Source organism: Tachypleus tridentatus, chromosome 7, assembly GCF_004210375.1.
Source record: "Tachypleus tridentatus isolate NWPU-2018 chromosome 7, ASM421037v1, whole genome shotgun sequence".
Lineage (NCBI taxonomy): Eukaryota > Metazoa > Arthropoda > Merostomata > Xiphosura > Limulidae > Tachypleus > Tachypleus tridentatus.
In genome coordinates, this window is record NC_134831.1 from 39,656,414 (window position 1) to 39,679,550 (window position 23,137).

The 23,137-nt window shown below is 32.6% G+C and overlaps 1 protein-coding gene across 2 annotated transcripts in view; it reads left to right on the top strand.

The window, feature by feature from the left end:
- The window catches only part of l(3)80Fj (lethal (3) 80Fj), a 102,059-nt gene that overhangs the window by 73,877 nt on the left and 5,045 nt on the right, over positions 1-23,137 (top strand). For both annotated transcript variants that reach the window (XM_076511221.1, XM_076511222.1), the window contains exons 35-51: positions 785-1,005; positions 2,017-2,085; positions 3,214-3,352; positions 6,890-7,086; positions 9,438-9,627; positions 9,915-9,985; positions 10,461-10,680; positions 10,985-11,183; positions 11,350-11,473; positions 13,093-13,185; positions 14,696-14,839; positions 15,032-15,301; positions 20,321-20,434; positions 20,707-20,937; positions 21,149-21,339; positions 21,615-21,826; positions 22,296-22,444. In XM_076511221.1, the coding sequence (XP_076367336.1) occupies positions 785-1,005; positions 2,017-2,085; positions 3,214-3,352; positions 6,890-7,086; positions 9,438-9,627; positions 9,915-9,985; positions 10,461-10,680; positions 10,985-11,183; positions 11,350-11,473; positions 13,093-13,185; positions 14,696-14,839; positions 15,032-15,301; positions 20,321-20,434; positions 20,707-20,937; positions 21,149-21,339; positions 21,615-21,826; positions 22,296-22,444 (2,834 nt within the window). The remainder of the gene's footprint in view (positions 1-784; positions 1,006-2,016; positions 2,086-3,213; positions 3,353-6,889; positions 7,087-9,437; positions 9,628-9,914; positions 9,986-10,460; positions 10,681-10,984; positions 11,184-11,349; positions 11,474-13,092; positions 13,186-14,695; positions 14,840-15,031; positions 15,302-20,320; positions 20,435-20,706; positions 20,938-21,148; positions 21,340-21,614; positions 21,827-22,295; positions 22,445-23,137) is intronic.

Sequence of the window (23,137 nt, forward strand, 5' to 3'; positions counted from 1 at the left end):
GAACTAATACAAACTATTGGTGATGCAAGTGGCAAATCTTCAATCGATATACTTCTCTGTTACAGCCCAATTGAATTGTTTTTTGTCCTTGTAGCACACCTTCAGCACAATATGAGCTGCTGATTAGTTTTGTTGTTTTTAATGGTAGATATAAAGATATTAGAAAATGTTTTTCAAATATAACTCATATCTCTACATTGTCATTAGTTTAACCCCTTTTTTGTTTTAGTGTCTTTTTCATTTTACTCTGTATTTTAATTTTTCATTTCAACTGTTTTCTTTTTAATTTTCATTAACTAAAAATATTGATAGAGATACATTATTTTTAGCTAATTTTTTGTTGTTGAAATGATATGCTGCATTACAGCACTTCCTGTTTTTTTGGGTTTTTTGAGACTCAAACGGTGCTAGTTAAATGAGAAACATCTTTCTTGTATGGTTATTATGTCATACATATTGAAAAGAAGTGTTGTTTTAAGTTAATTAAGTTGTAGATAATGAAAGCATATATTTGATTGTTTTCAGTGAGTGGAAACATCTGTCTGATGTATTATATCTTATATAGTGACAAAAAGGTATACCTATACCTGTTTTGTCTGTTAGTTACTTTATATGCTGAAGAAAGTTATGAAGAGGAATATTTGATTCACTGGATGCTAGGTTAGAAAAGGAGAGTTTTATATTTTTAAGGGAGAGAGAGAGAGAAAGCATTTCAAGGGTAATTTGTTTCAAGTATTTTGTGATTGATTTATCTTTTAATCTTTCTGTTTGTATATTGTTACAGCAATTGTTCCTGTACTGCTTGATGCTCTCCAAGATCCATCAAAGAAAACAAGCACTTGTCTAGCAATTCTTTTAGATACAAAGTTTGTGCACTTTATAGATGCTCCATCTTTGGCATTAATCATGCCTGTTGTACAGCGAGCTTTTCAAGACAGGTCCACAGAAACTAGAAAGATGGCAGCTCAGATCATTGGCAATATGTATTCTCTTACTGATCAAAAGGTTTGTTTATTGCTGTATTTTAAGTAAGTTCTCTGAAAAACAGAAGGTTGTATATGTTTTCTTAAAATAATTTTGAATATGCAAATTAGCATGTCACATACAAACACAACTGATACAGAGTTGTCATGAAATAGATTGTATTAGAACTACATTTTGACATTTTTTTTAGTATTTCATAGTTAGTTTGATGTTGCTCACTTGGGGAGGTTGTGTAACTTTCCTTTCCAACTCAAAATATTCAAACACTCAAGTCATAAAGATTTTTTTATGATGTGGGATGAGTTTTCAAGATTGGGAAATCCATTGTACTCAGAGGTATTGAAAACATTAAAATATTGATTAACTTTGGGCACTAGAACCATTCAGAAAAAACCTCCATCAAGTTGTATTCCAGCTGTGTTAAATATGTGCAGCATTTTGTATTGGGTCAGAATCAATAAACACCAAGATAGCAAAAAAAGCTTTTAAGGTGTCTGAAGAACCAGTAAGCAACATAATCAAAAAGGCTTTATTCTCTGTCTGGAAAAGCAATACAAATATGTACACAAGCTGTTTCCATAACAGATTGGTTCAATCATCACATACCTCAAGCAGCAATATCAAATGGGTTTTCATACTATTTCATTTTGAGAAATATTGGTCAAGTCACCAGAAACACTATCTATAGCCCTCTGTGTAATTAAACTGTTAAAACAGGCATAACAGTCATCTTCATGCTTTAGCTGGATTATGGATTTACACATGAAATCTTTGAACTGAGGCCTTTGCAATAGAATTGTAAGGCTTCAGAATCAGTTTAATAAAATGTTTCAACCTTTGTCCTCCTCATTCCTGTATCTGTTAAAATATTTTATTTAAACACTGGAATGCTTATTTTTACATGAACAACATTGATCTACATTTTGCCTTTAACAGAATTTTAACTTAAATTTAGGTTTTAAGTGTTTTTATCCAAAGTGGGTTAGACAATGAATGTTCATACATTTTGACTTGGAAGGTTTTTCTTTGTAGGATTTGTCTCCCTATCTGCCAACAATTATTCCTGGATTGAAACAATCTCTACTTGATCCTGTACCTGAGGTAAGTTCTGATTTAGTTATTATATAGTCTTATACTTTCAGTGAACTGTGGTAAATTAAAAGAAATAGTATTTGTCATAATTTTTCATACAAACATAAAGCTTAATGAAGTAAGTTCAATTCTTTCCAAAATTACATAGTTTTGTGTATTCTTGTTTGATGGTATTTTATTTGTGTGCTTCTCTAAAATGGGAGATGTTTATATGGAGTGTTAGAATTACAATTTCCACTATGTAAAATAAATTATACAAGTTTTCATTTCATCACTTGGGTTTGTAATGAGGATCATAATGATAAAATTTTGTCAAAACCATTTGCCCCCCTGATGACTCGGCTGTAAATCTGAGAGCTTATAATACTAAAAATCTGGTTTTGATACCCACATTGAGCAAAACACATTGTGTGGCAATGTGTAGCTTTGTCTTTAACAACATTGTTAGAAAAATATCCAAATAAAAAGAGAAAGACCTCACAACCTTTCTTTATCTGGCCAGGCTGCATCCCTTAGCAATCATGATCTATTAGACCTATGACATAGGGTTTTTCCTTTGCAATCTGTTAAAACATAAACTATGGGGAAATGTAGTTTACTATAACAAAGTCTGAAAACCCCTTTTCACCAGTATTTGATTTTTTTTTATACTCTAGGATCTTCCCTTTATAGTAGATGTTTTGATTTTTTTTAGCCATGGTATAGAGGCAACAGCTCTGAGTTTTTTGTTGTTGTTTTTTTTACTAGTCCAAACTTTTAGCTCAACCATCTCTTGACCATTTTGAGATTTAATTACATTTTTGAACTCGGGAAGTCAAACCCTTTTGATTGACGTATTTGACTACACCCAAGGTCTCATAGATTAATTTGAGAGTAAGCTTGGTTGCGATCCTGATACATAGTAAAATTGAATCGGGTACACCCTTGCTTCATGCTTGATATTGTTACTTCACAAAAGTGTAGTTAATAAAAAGGAAAAGGAGTCTTATAGAAAATTTTACTCTAATCAAGTTCAAGTGCCAGGGCTATTGGAGATTCCTCCTATTCATCTCTAGAATCTTCCATTTATCATAGATGTACTGAATGTTTTTTATCTTAGTGATTTTCAGGTTACCTGATTGGTTATTTCTTTAAAAGGTAAGAAGCGTTTCTGCTCGGGCATTAGGAGCAATGGTAAAGGGCATCGGAGAAGCCAGTTTTGAGGATCTGATGCCTTGGTTAATGGAAACTTTGACATCTGAGAGCAGCTCAGTGGACAGGTCGGGAGCAGCACAAGGTGAGTTTTATTCTTGACCAAAAATGCTCATTTTTTCTATCACCTGTGTTTATCTTTGTAAAAGCACAGGTTCAGGTTTTCAATTAATGTTTAAGTTAATGAAAATTGAAATCCTTACTATTAAAATGTTGAAATCCAGCAACAAACAGTGTTTTATAATACACCATTAAAATCTTTATTTAAACTGATCAGCAGTTATATTAATCACTCAACGTGTTTACACATGATTTCATGTAATTTTGATGAGTGTTAAAAACAGTTACTGTGTTATGAAAGTACAAAAGCCATGGTCACGTGACTTACATTTACAATTCAAAAAAGAACATGCCACCTACCTACTTTCTGATTTCCTAACTTTTCATCCTTAGTTAAGATAAAGTTGTTTCTGCTATGTTTCATTATTTCAATGGTTTCTCTAATATTTTTAGCAGTTGAGCCAAAATAAATACTTTGTTCCCACTGAATGACATATCCAGTGTAAACTACAGGTTCAGTCGATGCAGATTTCACTTTTGTTTGTAACATTTCTCTTATATTCACTTATTCTGAATTCTAAGTTTCTTCTAGTTTCATACATGACAATATTCACACTGAATTTTGTATACATAATATTTTTCTACATTAAGTTTATTTCACCTTTACAGTGCATGCAAAATTAGAATGCTTTTTTTTAAGAATATCTCAAAAATGTGTTTCATTTGGATGAAATTTATAGATTATTTATCATATTATCATACACAAGCTGTACAATTTATAGATTAATTATCATACACAAGCTGTGCAATTATTAGTAAAATCCATTAACAAGTAAAAACGTTATAAGAGGTTCCTAGAATGTCATGTCAAGTTCCTGACAGACAAGTTTATAGCACAAAGGTCCAGCATGGTCAGGTAGGTTAAGGCATTTGACTCATAATCTGAAGGTCGAGGGTTCGAATCCCCGTTGCACCAAACATGCTTGCCCTTTTAATCGTGGGAGCATTATAATGTGATGGTCAATCCAACTATTCATTGGTAAAAGAGTAGCCCAAGAGATGGCGGTGGGTTGTGATGACTAGCTGCCTTCCCTCTAGTCTTACACTGCTAAATTAGGGATGACATAGTGCAGATAGCCCTCAAGTAGCTTTGCACAAAATTAAAAAAAAAATACAGCACAAAATTAGCAGTTGTTGCAGGTAATAATAAATAAAACTGGTGCATTTAATTTTTAATAACCAAACAAACCTAGAAACCACTTAGTATGTAAGAATCAGAAGAATATAATTAATTTATTTATTGATATAACCACCATTTTTTGCCATGACTTTGATGGCCCTGTCATCAACAGAGTTGACCAGTTTTTGAATGTCTTCTGCTTTCAAATCTTTTGCAGATGATATTATAACGTTCCAGAGAACATTATTTTGATATAAATTTTCTTCCACCAGCATGAATCATACATTTCATGACACTCCAAAGGTTTTCTATTGGGTTTAAACCTGGAGACAAATGCATTTCATAAGCTGGTTATTTTTGAAGCTTAACTTTGAAAAGTAACCCAGTGTACCACAAGCATCATGAGATGGTGCTTTATTTTACATAAAAATGAACTTTTAATTAAATCTCAAAAAGTTGTTTTTATACCCAGGTTCTAATTGCCCTTAAGTAATGTTATATAGGCTTCAGAAGTAATGTTTACACCAGTGTGAACAAAGTGTTTATTTTGGCTCATCCAAATAATATGACTGCTAGAAATATTAGAAAATCCATCGAAATAATGAAACGCAGTAGAAACAACTTTGTCTTAAATAAGGATGAAGGGTTTGAAAATCAGAAAGTAGGTAGCTAGCATGTTCTTCTTTTTGGAATTGTAAACTGAGTCACATGACCATGGCTTTTGTACTTTTGTAACACAGAGTAAGTGTTTTACATACTCATGAAAATTATGTGAGACCACATTAAAATGTTGAGCGACTTACAAACATTGATTAGTTTAAAGACTGAACTCCTATTCAGGTGTTTGAGTAAGGTTTTAGAGATAACATCACATTGTGTTTAGTTTTTACCAGTAATAAAAAGAACTTAAGATAACTCGTACTCGTTTTGTTGTAACTTCTAGACATAATAGCTAACAAAATATAAGTTAATTTTTGGTTCCATATGTTATTTGCCACCTTCTCTGTGTAGTTTTATATTTTACACAAAGCTATTTGTGTGTGTGTGTTTAGTTAAATTGATAATGTTATTAGTACTAATTCATTCAGTAGACATCCAATGGAGATTCTGGTTTAGGTTGACAGTATTTTTTCTCTTGTTGTTATGTGACATGGGAGGCTGCAAGTTGCCTCTAACAGTTGTTGTGTTGTTCAGGAGGTTAGAGTTTGTGGTGACAAACATGGAAGATAAGCATGCAACAACTGTGTCCTCTCATTTGTATTGTTAACTGTTGATCCATTCTAGGTTCTGGACTGATGTGTTGACTTCACTTAGTTCCAATAGGTTCAGCTCCATTGAGTTGTAAGAGTTACTGAGTTGAGTTCTACTTTTCTTATTTGTGAATACTTTCTTAGTCTAGTGGTTTAGATGCTGGATTGTGAATTGGTAAGTCCAGAATTCAAGATACAATTTTTTTCTGAGCATACACCTCACTTTCAACTGCCTATGCATTACTGACATGTCAACCAATCCCACTTTTTGCCCAATAGTAACCACGTAAGTAGTAGGTGCTGTTGGCCTGCTTGCCCTTCCAGTGTTTAACAATTGTAAATTATAAATTACAGTTTTTATACTTTGTGCTCCTTACTGAATTGTTTAGCCCATGTGTTATGGAAGATGATAATCAAATCAAAAATATCTGTCTATACAGTATGTCTGTTAACATAGGAAGTATGTTTTGTTACTTTAAAAATTTTGGGCTTCAATGCATGCAGTGTGCTATCACTTCTTATGTGTTAGTATTGTGTTATAATGTTCTAACACAACAGGGAAATGATATTGTTAACTCAGTCTGCTGTCAAGACCTTTGAGAGCAGTAAGTTGTGGTTAGTTTGATCTTTACTTGATAGTAATGTGGAGGGTTATTGGAGTGTTCCTCTGATAACAATGTGGACAGTTAGTGTGGTGTTCCTTTGGTAGTGCTTCCCATTGACATAGTAATATGTCTGCAAACTTACAATGCTAGATTCTGGGTTTCAATACCTATGGTGAGCAGAGCACAGATAGATAGCCTATTATGTAGCTTTATGCTCAAAGAAACTACCTTTTTATAGCAGTGTGGATAACTGTTGTAGTGTTTCACTGGGAGTTGTGTGGATGGTCAGTATGGTGTTTCTTTGATAGCCGTGTAGAGGGGAAGTGTGTTGTTGTATCTCAACATAATTTCAGGAGTACTTGTAAGGTCATGAGGATGGTAGATATTGAACAGAGTTTTGTATCTCAGCTCTAGAAATATTTTAGAATGAACATTTGTAAGTATTTGTGATATATTTGAATAACGTGCAGTGTTTAGAAACTTGACTGGAACAAGTCTGTAAAATGTAACCGACTTATGTGTTTTAGGACTCAGTGAGGTAATGGGAGGACTTGGAGTTGAGAAACTGGAGAGACTTATGCCAGATATCATCACTACAGCAGAACGAACAGACATTGCTCCCCACGTAAAAGATGGCTACATTATGATGTTCATTTATCTACCTATGGTGTTCACGAGAGAGTTTTCTCAATACATTGGAAGAATTATTAATCCAATCTTATGGGTTAGTATTTGATGACATCATATGAGACTGATTTTCTAAAACTTACCAAGATAGAAGATTGATAATATACTTTGTATTATTTAGACCCCCTAGCAGTTTTGTTGGACATCTGAAATCTTATAATGCTGTAACCTGAATTTTGATACTTGTGGTAGGCACAGCACAGATAGCCTATTGTGTATCCTCGTGCTTGACAATGATACAAACAAACAAGTATGATGTATTGATCCTCTGTATCTAGGTCTTGTATGATTAAGTCAGTGCTCAACTTTTAATAAATGTTCTAGGAATATTATGTCTCACCACATGAGTTGAGAAAGTCTCACTGTGTTCCACGTGACAGAACTACACCTACATATGAAACTAGCTCTTTATTATTTTTCCAATGCTTGTTGTTGACAATGTTATCACAGATATTTAGAACTTTGAAACTTGTGCAAGAGATAAAGTGTGCACAAAAAAGAATATAAATTAAATAGTGAACACAATCAATCAAATATTTGTTAATAATCTTTTTGCTTCGTGAAGTTAAATATGAAAAGTAGGGTAATTTAGGCCACACACCTAACCACAGTCAACACTTTTTTGGTATGTGTATATGAATGGAAATGTACCCTATCTTTCTGCAGCTTAACTCTCTGTTGTTATGTGACATGGGAGGCTGCAAGTTGCCTCTAACAGTTGTTGTGTTGTGTATACTATACCAAGCCTGTCACAAAAAGGTTTAGTGGATTATTTTGCAGGTAAGATACAAAAGTAGAATTTGTATTGTATTTTATAAAAGCCAGGAAAAATGATATGAAACTCCTTTAATCAAGACTTCATTGAATCAACAGTTATCACACTACTTTCCTCTAACAGTTAGAATTTTACAGTAGTAATGAATACAAAAAAAATCAAACTGGATAATAGCACAATAAAATATAATGTCTGAGATTACTGAATATTTTACTTAAATGCTATTTATGTCACAACATAAGAGTTGCTGGACCATGTAACCTCCACATTAAATGCTGCTTAGATTACTACTGTATTTTTGTATGAAATATAAATACATTTCTCTCAGCAGTGTCATCATAGTGTTAGTTGTGTTAAATGATGTAGAAACAAAACTCAGATACGTATTATATATTATCCTGATACAAAGTTGCTGGCAAACTTTCTGTCTATAGTCAGGGCATATTGTAGGTTAACTTTGTCATACTATAAAATTAACTTTGATATTTTAAATTATATCTACAGCTTTAATTTCAGGGTGTTTTTTACTAGTTTTATACAGAACTTGTAAATGGTCAAGTAAAGATTTTAAGTAAGTGTGTGTGTATACAGAAACTTAACTTCTGGGCCAGCACAAGTTCTGATGTGTGTGGTAATACGGAACTTGCCCGAAGGGGTGGGTGTCATTTCTAATGCATGTGGATATCTAGAAACTTGACCACAGGGCTGGTATAGGTCTTAGTGTTTGTGTGGATATATAGATATATAACAACTTATCCACAGGTCTGGTATAGACACTAGTGTGTATATGTTCATATATAGAAATTTCTAGACAGAACTGGTATAGATTCTAGTGTGTGTGTGTTTAGATATATAGAAACTTGTCCACAGGGTGAACATGTGTTCAAGTGTGTGTGTCTATATAGGAACTTGATGACAGGGCTAGTATAGGTTCATGTATATATATATAGACCTGCCTACAAAGCTAAAATATGTTTTAGTCTGTGTGTAGCTCAGGTAGTGAGAAAAGGATATCACTGTACATACCTAAAAACTGTGGTATACAATTTAACCTAATGAAATGGCATCTTTTATACAATTATTATTTGAAATTTAATCTCATATAGGAGACTTAGATTTAAAGAAAATATTTCTTTTATTGAAATGTTGGTTGAGTGATAGTGCACATGAACTGAATTCATGATTCATATCCAATCCCTGCAGAAACATGCTCTACCCTTGAGAACTGTGGATAGACTAAACATGAAGTTCAGATCTCACTGTTTGTTTGTAAAGAGTAATGCAAGAGTTAGCAGTGACTGGTGTTGACTATCAGTTCAGATGGTGTTGGCCGTGTACATACAGACTTTGTGTTGCTTTTCATGCAGAATTCTCAACAGAGACAACAGCTCTGTATGCATATTTCCAGCAGGGAAAAGTTTTATTGAAATGTATTTTTATTTTTGTGAACTGAACTCAATATTTCATGAAGTTTAACATTTTTGCATTAAGAATGTTTAAAGTATTTTGTTGTTTTGTTTAGAATGGTTGGTTTATAAATTTTTTTATTTCTCTACTCAGAAAATGTCTGTATTTCTTGTTCTCAGACTCGATCATGTGTATTCCTCCTGTAGGCCTTAGCTGACGAGAATGAGTTTGTCAGGGACACAGCACTGAAAGCTGGTCAGCGGATTGTCAGCATGTACTCTGATACAGCTATTGAGATGCTACTTCCCCAGCTTGAGCAGGGACTATTTGACGACAACTGGAGAATACGCTACAGTTCTGTCCAGCTGCTGGGAGACTTGCTCTACAAGATTTCTGGTGGGATTTGGAAATTGTTTTTAGTGTATATATTTGTAAATTTATTATCACGTTTAAAATTTTTTATTTCATTTCCATTTTGGCATTTTTTTAAAGTTTTTTTTCTTATTTAATTTGTCAAAATTAATTATTTGACCCTCTTTAGTTTGACGCCCCTTCTGTTCTATTTTGTTTTCCAAAGATCAATTAAAGAGGGTGGAAACACACACAGAAGAGAAACATGTGGTTGAAGTAAATGTATTTAGAATGTTTTTTTGTCACTTGGCTTATTTTTTAATGTTTTGTAGGTGTTACTGGTAAAATGTCAACAGATACAGCTGGAGAAGATGACAACTTTGGGACAGAACAATCCCATAAGGTAGGTATTCTGTTTAGATATAAATAACATCTTGAACATTATGTTTGAAAACATTGGTTAGATTAAAAGTGGAGTAAATCACAATAAATACTTTTTACCATGTTTAATAAGACTACCTTTAGTTTATTAATTAATACAGTTTCAGTCCAAACATATAATGCTAAACATGGTGGTTTTAAAAAATATGTAAAATTAAAGTCAGAAAAAACTTTCATCCCTATTTTATTTTTTATTTATCCAAAACATTTTTAGAGGAAACAATTTATTGTGTGTAGAAGGAACATATAATAACTACATATTTCACTTGTATCTATTAGATTTGTATTCATCAGCATCTGACTAGTAATGTATCACATACTGAGAGAATACCGTTATAAATTGATTTATTTATACACAGGTACATATTTTTATTGGAAGAGCTTGTTGTTTATGGTCTACAGGACACTAATTTTTCTGATTGTAATCACTATTTTAGGCTATTTTGAACGCACTAGGTGTAGAGTGTAGAAACAGAGTATTGGCTGGATTATACATGGAGAGGGCTGATGTCGCACTGATGGTTCGCCAGGCAGCTCTTCACGTCTGGAAGGTAGTAGTCACTAACACCCCACGGACTCTTCGTGAAATATTACCTATTCTGTTTCAATTATTATTAGGCTGTTTAGCCAGTAACAGCTTTGACAAACGTCAGGCAAGTACACTGAAAATGTGTTTTTGTTTCATTGTCTAACTTCTTATTTAAAATATATTGTTTCAAGAGCCATTACTGTTAAAAAAAAATAGTTAAAACAAATGGAATGTAACAACAACTTATGTAATGTCAGTAGATGCTGATAATCTGTAAGTTTCAGTTGTCTGGTTCACCCATTATCACGACACATGTTAATACATTTTATACTGACTTTCATCATTTTTGTCACTGTGCATTTTTTAAATTATACTCTACTTAGTGAAATTTGTAAAACTGAAAAGTTATTCACCACTGAATTCTCCAGGTAGCAGCTAGGACTCTTGGAGACTTAGTACGCAAGCTTGGAGAAAGGGTGTTGCCTGAAATTATTCCTATACTTGAAAATGGCCTTGATTCTGACCAGTCAGACCAGAGACAAGGGGTGTGTATTGGTCTCAGTGAAATCACAGCATCCACAAGTAAAGACATGGTTCTTACGTTTTTCGATAATTTGGTCCCTACTGTCAGGTGAGGTTTAATGGGAATTACAATTTCAATATGTCTTGTAGTTCTATGTAGAATTGTAAAGTCTTTTTGTAATTATTCTATGACATTCTGATTTACTTTGTAGAATACTTTTGTAGGCAAATTCTGCAGCTGTTTGAATAAAATAAATATGTGAACTAAATTTCAGGAGGGCCCTTTGTGATAATCTGAAGGAAGTTCGCCAAGCTGCTGCCAAGACATTCGACAGTCTGCATTCGACTGTTGGAGTCAGAGCTTTAGATGACATTCTTCCACACCTACTGAAGCAACTGGTAGGTGTTACTTACAAACCATTTTACTAGAATTAAAATACACACTAACATTACTAAGAAAATTTGAGTACTAAATAAAATAGGTCATGGTTGAAGAGCCTTGACTTTCTTCCAGTGTAAAGGTGTGTATGAATTCGTACTGCCATGTAGGGGACTACTTTATTTTGTTTATTAATTCTTTCAGGGTGGGCATCATTCTGTGCATATGTCAGGAGGTTTTTAGGTTAGATTAAGTAAAATAAAGAAGAACATCATTGAATTTCTATGAGACACTCTCAGAAGTAGCCCTTGCTTTATATTATTGATGGGGTAACATGAACTTCACATTCAGTAATTGATTCACAAATGGTGGGAATATTAATATAGACATAGTGTAACATTGTTGCAATAGGCATCATGTACTGCACTTGTCACGAGGTTTTAGTGACTTACATTCAAAATTTTATTAATCTGTGGTTTTATTTATGTTTTACCAATTAGTATAGCATAAGATCTTAGCTAGTAATTCATATTGTAATAGTATACAAGTTTATAAATTCTTAATTTTGCATGCCAATATTTTAAAAAATCCTGAATTTCTACCAGTGTGACATATGTTACGCATTTTGTCTTTTCTCTATGCAACTTCTGTATTTTATTCATCACCCCTCCAGTATGTATGAAATTAAATGTAAATTACTAACTATAAAACTGTCATTACTCAGACAGACCATAATTTTTATAGCCTTCAGTTTTGTTTGGTTAGAGAGCTATCAAATAGAAAATGAGACCCCTTTTACCACATCCACCTGTTGCATCCTCTCTTTTGGGATTTGTTAATAGCTTTCTCTTGCATTTAATTTTGTATTATCTATAATCAGAATAAAACTGAGTTTTCATCTGTCAAATGACATACTGTGCAATTTTGTTTTCTGAATGGACAATTGCACACAACTGTGGTGAGTGTATCTAGTAGTGCACACAACCATGGGGAGTGTATCTAGTAATGAATACAAGTATAAGTAAGAAATATATTTGCTTACATTTCATATGTATACAAAATAAACATTGCAAATGTTCTATTTTTAACCAACTTTTAATTCCAGAAAGCCATTCAGTAGCTCAGGGTAAGTGTGTTAGGTTACAACATTAAATACAATATCTGAAACCTGTGATGAGCAGAGAAACAAATAACTGATCAAAGCATTTTACCTACATATGTAGTAATGAATATATCAAATTTGATACACTTTTCAAACTTGTGATGATTTGAATGTAGTAGTAGTATTATAGGTTTGATATCTTCATTATTAATGATATTTTTACCAATAATCATGCCCCTGATGGTACAGTGGTAAGTCTACAGATTTACAATGCTAAAATCATGGGTTCGATTCCTCTTGGTGGGCTCAGCAGATAGCCCGATGTGGCTTTGCTATAAGAAAATCACACACCAATAATCATAGCTTAGAAGATTTTGTTTAGTCCTATGCTCTGATTATGTATGTAATGTACTTAAAGAGAAGTTTAAGTTTTGGAATATATAAAAATAGTCCAATAATGTAGAAGTGTCAAAGTAGATGGGAACGTGATTACCGTGAGATGAACCATTAATTTATTTTGGTTCATTCAATCTATAGGATGATCCTGAAGTTGGAGAGTATACCTTAGATGGCTTAAGACAAGTTATGTCAATCAAAAGCAAAGTGGTTCTACCTTACCTGATTCCACAGGTATGTGCTTTCTTTTGTGTTGCTTATCAGGTGTAATTTCAGTAAAATTGTTTTGTTACTTCAGTGACACAATAAATATATTAACATAGAAAACATAGTTTTAATCACACTAGCAAACACTAATACTGACTAGTTTTTTACAAATGATCTAGCATTGCTTTCGTAATGAGATAAGGTAAGTTATGGACTCCACAGCCTATAAAGCACTGAGTTCTCTCAATTAGAAAATTCTAAAGATAGTGCTATTGGAATCCATAATCAACAATAGTACTGAATGGGAGATTAAATTATATCAATAACATGGTAGTGAGTAACAATATGTAAAGGTACTATCTTGGAGTTACTGTCACATGTTTATAATAATTTTAACTACCAGTTTAAACTTTGTTGGTAAACAGTAGATTGAATTAAATTATAAAGTGGCTGTCATAAATGTTACAAATAACGTAACAGCATTCACAGTTAGGAGCAAAATATTTTAAACATCACTTACCAGTCATTTACTGAATTGTCTCTTTGCATAAACTCGTAAAAGAAAGTTAATAATGTTATTTATACTCTATGTACACATCAAGAGCAGTTGAGGTTATTTGTTTGTATTGTATCAATTTATACACCAAGAATTATTAAACTTACTTGTTTATACACCAAGCAGAGTTGAACTTACTTGTTTCTACTGTATTAGTTTATACACCAAGAACAGTTGAACTTTCATGTTTGTCCTCTATCAGTTTGTACTCCAAGAACAGTTGAACTTTCTTGTTTATACTGTATCATCTTATACACCCAGAACAGTTGAACTTTCTTGTTTATACTGTATCAGCTTATACACCCAGAACAATTGAACTTGTGTTTTGTACACCAAGAGGAGTTGAAATTAGTTGTTTATACTGTATTAGTTTATACACCAAGAAGACTTGAACTTACTTGTTTATTCTGTATCAGTTTATACACCCAGAACAGTTGAACTTACTTGTTTATACTGTATCATCTTATACACCCAGAACAGTTGAACTTACTTGTTTATACTGTATCAGCTTATACACCCAGAACAATTGAACTTGTTTGTACACCAAGAGGAGTTGAAATTAGTTGTTTATACTGTATTAGTTTATACACCAAGAAGACTTGAACTTACTTGTTTATTCTGTATCAGTTTATACACCAAGAACAGTTGAAGTTACTTGTTTATATTGTGTCAGTATTTTCACCAAGAACAGTTGAACATACTTGTTTGTACTGGATCAGCTAATACACCAAGAACAGTTGAACGTATTTGTTTATGCTGTATCAGTTTATACATCAAGAATAGTTGAACTTACTTATTTGTACACCAAGAAGAATTGAACTTTCTTGTTTATACTGTATTAGTTTATACTCCAATAACAGTTGAACTTACTTGCTCATACTGTATTAGTTTATACACCAAGAACTGTGAACTTTCTTGTTTATACTGTATTAGTTTATACACCAATAACAGTTGAAGTAATTTCTGTCTGCATTTTTTCAGCTCACTGCTCCACCAATCAACACTAAAGCTTTGTCTTTCCTGTCGGCTGTAGCAGGAGAAGCTTTAACAAAACACCTGAATAAAGTTTTACCTGCTTTACTTTCGGCACTGAGTGATGCTCTGGACACTCCCAAAGAACAACAGGTAAGTGCTCAACACTTTGTTATTGTTATTGTGATGTAGCTAAGTATAAGGGAATATAACAGTGAACTTTGTAAAAAAGTATTTCATGAAAATTACAACTAGGAACTGGCAATTCTGTGTTTGTGTTAAGTTGTTTTGTTCTTGGAAAATAGAGGATTTATTTTTTGGCTTACCTTAAATATTTTGATACAGGAAACGGAGTATTGCCAAGCTGTGGTCCTTTCAGTTCAAGATGATCTTGGAGTTCGGACAATCATTGACTATCTTTTAGAGGCAGCTAGAAATGGGTCTACGTCCTACCGCCGAGCAGCAGTGGCTCTTCTTTCCATATTCTGTTCCAACACTAAGGCTAACTATTCCACCCATGTCAGTCAACTGTTGCGTGGTTTAATTCATCTCTTTACAGACAACAACCCTCATGTACTGAATCTGAGCTGTGAAGCATTAAACTCTGTCACCAAAGTATGTTTGTTTGTTTTTCTTTTGTAGTTCTGTCAGCTCCAGTGCCTTCAGAATGAGAATCTAAATTATCAACAGGTAGTGGTTGTGTTGAATGAACTTTGCAGTTTGATTTTTAACAAAGATGCTTTCCTGAAATTAAGAAAATTAACAAATTCCTAATTCAGTAATACTGTCTACCTGTGACATTGTTCTTCTAAAATACTTATAAGTATTATATAATAGAAAGGATATAGAAATACCACAAACAGTGTGCAAGACATTAATTAATTATCGTGTTAAGATAGGTAGGTCTAGAATCTTCATATTAGAACAAAGCTATTAACTTGCGTTTCTGATGTTCTAGGTTGGTATTGATGTTGTACCCAGTACAGCAGCACCTTCTCACCATAGTTTGTGTACTGGATGGTTTTTGTAGCTTGTTATTAATCTTATCTGTTGACCACTGATGTTTCTGTGTCATGTGTGAACACTATTCCTAGAAAGCATGTGGTACCATTGTTGTTTTTGTGATGTGTGATTTTTGTTACTTGTTAAACCTTTTGCAATAGGGAATGAATATAATTATGTGCTTTTATTCTACTAGTTCTAGAATGACTATAGATTATAAAATAAAAACATAGATGTTTAGACAAGATAGCTTAAATCTCATAACTTTATACATTTATAGAGATTTATTATTTTTATTATATTGAAATTTAAGCTGTGTCTGGCTAACATTATAGAAGCTACAATGACATGTCATACATACACTCATGTTACTGTATCTAAGAATATAAAACTAACATTTACAAAGTGACCTGCCTTGGCTGTGTTTTAGCAGGCTAGTATTTTATAAAATACAGTCACATTTCAGTTTTGATACATTATATATGTAATATATTATTACTATTTAATACTTCAGTTATTTTTCTTAAAATGTAGAAAAGTAAATAAAAACATTACGGAAAACAATTATCTATTTTGGTTACAAACTTTGTACTTGGTTGCTACTTGCCATAGGCTACTAAACCTTATCAAATTTCTCACACGGAGAATGAGAAACAAATTTTTTTTTTATCTTGTGTATATACATTTGAAATAAAAATTATAAAGAACTGTGCTGATACCAAAGAATTCCACTATAATTTATCAAGCTTAGTAACTAAGTTGTATTTTAGTCTCTAAAAAAAATGAGATTTTAAGTTCACTAAAAACGTATCATTTGAAATCTGCCATGAAAAGAATGAGTTTGCCACATCAATACTTTGCAAAAGCTCAGAGAACCACATAAGAAAGATTCTGAGCTTTTGATTGGTTATTCACATGGCATAGATAGAAGTAGGTGTATGTAAGCAAATGTATACAAAAATGGAAAGATGCACTTTATTCAGTACATGAGCAAGAAGAGGAGATAGAAGGTTCTTATTTTAGATTTTAGCTTTCCAATATCAATAATTTGGGTTGCTAATTCATAAGGAACTATAGACTTTGGTTGTGGACATCACAAACGTATAATTTGAACCAAATTGCATCCAACATACCACATGGTACACAAAATTCATTATTTTAGATTTCATTTTTAATATTTGATTATAAATTAAGAAATTAACTAATGTATAATACTAGCATTTGAATTATAATCTACAATTTGATATCAAATGTATTGGCATTCATTGGTAAATAGCAGATGAATAAAATTTTGAATGCGAATCAAAAAGTGCAGTATGACATAGCCTTTGAGGGTAGGGTTAAGTGTAACCTCTGTTGTTTCTGTGTCATGTATTAATGCTAATGCCTGTGGATTATGTGTTACCATTGTTGTTTCTGTGTCAAATTAATGCTAATGTCTGTGGCATGTGCATTACCATTGTTATTGTGCTTGTGTTAACATTATTACCTGTAGGGCATGTGTTACCATTGTTATTTCTGTGGTTATATTCACATTATGACCTCTAGGACATGTGTTACCATTATTACCTGTAGGGCATGTGTTACCATTGTTATTTCTGTGGTTATATTCACATTATGACCTCTAGGGCATGTGTTACCATTGTTGTTTTTGTGCATGTTTTAACATTATCACCTGTGGAGCATGTATTACCATTGTTGTTTTTGTACAGGTGTTAACATTATGACTTCTAGGGCATGTTATCATTATTGTTTTTTTGCATGTATTACCATTGTTATTTTTTTGCACATGTTAACATTATGGCCTGTAGTGCATCTATTAACATTGATGTTTCTATGCAAGTGTTAACACTTTTGCTTCTGTTTTACATATGTGGTGTTGGAACTGTCCTTTATAATTTCACATATCAGTACTGTAACAAATTAGCTCTTAATGACACCATTTATATCTTTGTTGAAAGTACTAATGTAAACCTCAGTTATTTGTAGACTTTGGGCATTCGGTGGAAGCTGTTGAATTTTGAATTAGAAGAGTTCTTTGATTTACCCTTGTTGAGCTGTGATCAAGATTTGTTGTTGGTACAAAATGGTTACAACTTTGTAACTTTCTTATGGGTTAAACAGATCAGTATTCTTAATTTTACGAAGCAAAATGAAGAAAAAGGAAATAGTATAATCTGCAGAAAAAAAGAGAATTATCATTGTCAGTGAGTAAGATGATGAAAAAGATGTTAAAATTTGTTGCCAGCATTGTGAAGAGAGAAATGTTAGTCTGTGGACAGTGTCATAAAAAGAGAGATACTGATAACATTACAAAATGGAAAATGTTGTATCCATGGATAATATCTCAAAATGAAATGTTATTATCTACAGACAGTAATGTGATGCAAAAATGTTATTGGTTATCTCCACAATAAGTTTGGTTACCTGTCTAGAAAGTATCATGTATTTACAGTTATTGTTATTTAAACACAAGAAAACTTATTCTACAGAACTCGGCTTTTCTCAGAAATTCTCTCCAAGGCCAATTACAAGAGCAGAATATCTCTCATCTAGCCAACCATAAGAAAATTCCCTCTAAGACCAATTACAAGAACAGAACTCCTCTTGTCTAGCCAACCATAAGGAAATTCCCTCCAAGGCCAGCTATAAGAACAGAACTAGTCTTGCCCAGCCAACCATAAGGAACTTCCCTCCAAAGCGAGTTATAAGAACAGAACTCATCTTGCCTAGCCAATCACAAGGAAATTCCCTCCAAGGCCAATTATAAGAACAGGGCTCTTCTCTTATAGCCAACCTCAATGAAATTTTTCCCAGAGCTAAAAACAGTTGAATAAATATGGAAAGAAAGACGTAATTGAGACTTTGCTAATTGTATTGTACATGATTTTTATGTATTTATATAACCCTTTCCAAACCCATTTCTCGTAGCTGCATGTAGTTATTTCTGCATTTGCATTTATAAAACTAACAACTCATGAACATCAACATGTCTGAAACACAGAAACTTTAACGTAAAGCATTGTAACCATTAAATATATACTTTTCTGTTATGCAGTACACCCGTAACTATTGACCTGAAAGTCAGGTTTTATAACCACACTTATCAGTTGTTTAGAATACATTGTCCCTTATTATTTCTTTTCATAAGATTTAATTATAATAGATTCTTTATTTTTTTCAAAGGTTTGATTCACAGCAGTGGAGAATATAATGTTAATACTGTATTAGTGGTGAACTGTTAATTATTAGTTTCATTAGTTAATCACACTTAACTTATTGGTTATTTTCACAAGATCTGACTGATCTAAAACTGTAATTATCATAAACATTAATTCTAATTGCTTGATTATTACCATGTCACAGATTTAAATAAAATTATGATAAATTGATTAACAAATAACCAATGTTTTCAATCATTCTAAATACTCTGAATCAAAGTTATCATTAAAAAGACAAATTTGAGAAAATAAATAATCACTGAGTATTACCATTATTCTGAATCTCCAAGTTAATCAAAATATTGCCATTATGCTTCTTTGTTGTTAAGTAGAAAACTGCAAAATGAGTTATCTGTGTGTTGCACACTGTGTGTATCAATACCAATATTTGTGCAGTATAAATTTTTGTTTTAGTAATATTGTGAAAATAATTTTATTTTCTCCAGTTGATATTTTGGCTCCAACACAGTTTGCTTTGAATGTCTTTGGTTGTTTTTTGTGTGTAACAAATTTTATATTAAGGTTTAGGCATGGTTGTTTTCAGTATTTATGTTTGCTGTTGAAAGTAGATGAATTGATGTTCAGGTTTGATGCAGTTGTTTTGAATGTCTATTGTTTTTTGGGTGTATAACAGTTGATATAAAGGATTAGAGAACCCTGTTATGAATGTTTGTATTTCTGGAAAATTTTTACTGGTCCTGTCTGGGGTTTTAGCATATGTTATCTCTGTTCTCTTGGCTTTTGTTCAAGACTTAACACAAGATTCCCAAATCAACTACAATTTTTTTTCTTTGTACAGTTAGAAATCACAGTAAAGGTATGCACAAATTCAGTACAATTTTTGTCCACTGGACATTTTATTTTAGAATGATTATTTATTCCTGTAGACACTGGACACTGTAAGATTGGTTTCTTGTTGCAGACACTGAGCACTTGATGTTGTAAGAATAGTTTATTGTTACAGACATTGGACACTTCATGTTGTAAGATTGTTTTATTGTTGCAGACACTGGACACTTCATGTTATGAGATTGGTTTCTTGTTGCAGACACTGAGCACTTGATGTTGTAAGAATAGTTTATTGTTACAGACATTGGACACTTCATGTTGTAAGATTGTTTTATTGTTGCATACGCTGGTCACTGAATGTTGTGAGATTGGTTTATTGTTGCAGACACTGAGCACTTCACTGAATGTTTATTGTTGAGATTGGACACTTCATGTTGTAAGATTGTTTTATACGCTGGTCACTGAATGTTGTGAGATTGGTTTATTGTTGTATACGCTGGTCACTGAATGTTGTGAGATTGGTTTATTGTTGCATACACTGGTCACTGAATGTTGTGAGATTGGTTTATTGTTGCATATGCTGGTCACTGAATATTATAAGAATGATGGTTTATTTTTGCAGACACTGGATACTGCAGGTCAACTCCATCATGTTGCTGATGTTCGACAAGCCGTTCGGTTTGCAGTCAGTGATCTAAAAGGTCAACATCTTCTTCCTGGATTTTGTTTGCCTAAGGTAAGTGTTTATAAAAAGTTAATATATCCACATATATTTATACCATAGTCACTTTGTTTCTTCTTGTTAATATTTTATAGAAATTTCTTAGTATTTTTGACATCAGTATTTGAATTGCAGATAAACATTTACACATACATTTATTGGTGTTCAATATGCAACAGTGCCACCCACCTGTAGATTTTTGTTGAATAAATGTTATTATTGTGAACCTGTTGTACAGTGAAAATTTGACTTTGAACCTGAACATTCTTTGTAATACACTTCCTCAGGGTATCTCTCCAATTCTTCCAATCTTCCGAGAGGCCATCCTGAATGGTCAGCCAGAAATGAAGGAACAAGCTGCTCAAGGTCTTGGTGAGGTCATTAAATTGACTAGCCCTGAGGGTTTGAAGGCATCTGTAATTCAAATCACAGGGCCTCTGATACGTATATTAGGAGACAGATTTGCCTGGAATGTTAAAGTGGCTGTACTCGAAACCTTGGCTCTGTTATTAGAAAAGGTATTATAAGTTGTTTGTATATTTCCTGTTGTTTTGGTATTTTTTTTGTTATTTCATTTTGCTCACTTTGATTAAATATAAACTAGTTGGGTTTAAGTTTTATTTATGCAAAATATTCTTTAAAGGTGCTTTGAAACTTTTGTCAAAAATAAAGTAGAACAGTGCATGTGTGTAATAATAATCTACTAAAGAATAGCATTTCCTCTTTTAGGTAGGAATTATGTTGAAGCCCTTCCTACCTCAGCTACAGACAACTTTCCTTAAAGCTCTGGGAGATGGAAACCGACAAGTACGTCTAAGGGCAGCAGCTGCTCTAAGGCACTTGATCGTGATTCACACTCGCTGTGACCCTTTGTTCACCGAGTTACACAACTCTGTGAAAAACTCAGATGACAGTCTCCGGTGAGTGCTGCACTGCTCATTGTGCATATACAGTTTGCTCACGTTTCATCCCATAAGAAAATAACAATTTGTTTTAAGATTTCTGTATCTAAATATATTTTCATTGTTTTTGACTGTACATTTACTGATGATTGAGCCTACAACTATTACTTGCATAAGTCAGGTTAATCTGTCTTTTAGTGTTAGATTATCAGTCTTGTTACTTGCCATCCTATTTGAGTAAGATTACCTTGTTATAGGCTGCTGCTTCTAACAAGCTTATTTTTATTCATCAGTGAGACGATGCTCCATGCACTGAGATGTGTGGTTGTTTCAGCTGGAGATAAAATGTCAAATACTATTCGTCAAGGGGTGACAAGCACAGTTGGGGGAATGTTAGGTTATCACCATGAAGTCTGTAGGGTTACAGCTTCTGGGTGTTTGGGAGCCCTTTGCAAATGGTTACCAGAAGATGAGCTGACTGTAGTTGTTCGAGAACATCTCTTGGGTAAGTATTTACCTCTTGCATAATTTTCAGTATGCTTTTTGTTGCATTCTTGATTTTAATCATTTTATTAAAATTTTTGAGCTGTTTACTTATTTAACAATATTTTATGGGATATTTAATGGTAGATTTTCAGTACATAGTCCTGAGTGAATATCTTCATTTTGTGAGTAAATCCTTCATGCTCATAATCATGAAAGTTTTTTGTTCAGGGAATTATTTTATATTTAAACTTTATAAATTTGATGTTTTTTAGTTCATAAGTTCTTTCAGGACATTTTGTTGAGCAAATTTATTTTCTGATTTGGATAAAATATTTGCCATATGTTATTCTTGAGGTATTATTATCCTTTGTATTTATATTTTTTTATTTTGTAGATGTATTTTTTGTATTAAGTAAAATACTCTGCTTTTGTTATTCTCCAGATAGCTTTGTTTTTTATAGATTGGAGTTGTTTTTTTTAATTGGTAGATGACGATACATCACAAGACTGGATGTTGCGTCATGGTCGGTCGATTGCATTAATGGTTGCACTCAAAGAAGCACCAGAAAAGTTTATAGATTTTGATTGGACTGAGAGAGTTACTAAAACTCTGGTCTCTTACTTAACAGCTGACAGAGTGAGTTATCAAAACATTAATGAATAGCTTTATTAGTTATGAAGAGAATTACTCAAAGTTTAATGGATAGCTTCATTAATTTTTAATAGAGTTACCCAAACACTTTAATGGATAACTTTATTAATTGTGAAGAGAATTTCCCAAATTTTAGTGAGTAGCTTTATTAATTGTGTTAATAATTAAAAGAATTTTGTTTTAAATTGGTTCAGGTGTTCTTATAGTTGTTTGATTGCTAACAAAAGTAGATACATATAGTTGTTTGATTGCTAACAAAAGTAGATGCATATAGTTGTTTGATTGCTAACAAAAGTAGATACATATAGTTGTTTGATTGCTAACAAATTAGGAATTTCTGTTACTCCTCAGTCACAGTGAGGACATCTACAAAAAGTTAGTTTTATTGTCTGACATCCATAATTGTTAACCTTTTTTTGATGTAGGTTAAATAAGGTAAAGGTTTAAAAGAACATTATTGTTGGGCTTAAAGCAGGGCACTGATTCATTTTCCTTTCTTTTCTTTGATGCTCATGCCAAGAGATGTAGAATTTAAGGAACTTTGCACTCTTAATATTCATTTTAAAAGTGTATAACTTTTCGTATAATTCTGGTTTTACATTTTTGTATCCTTACCTGTAAGCAGTTAAATTAAGTACAACTGAAATAACTTTGATTTCATAATACATTCAGACATTC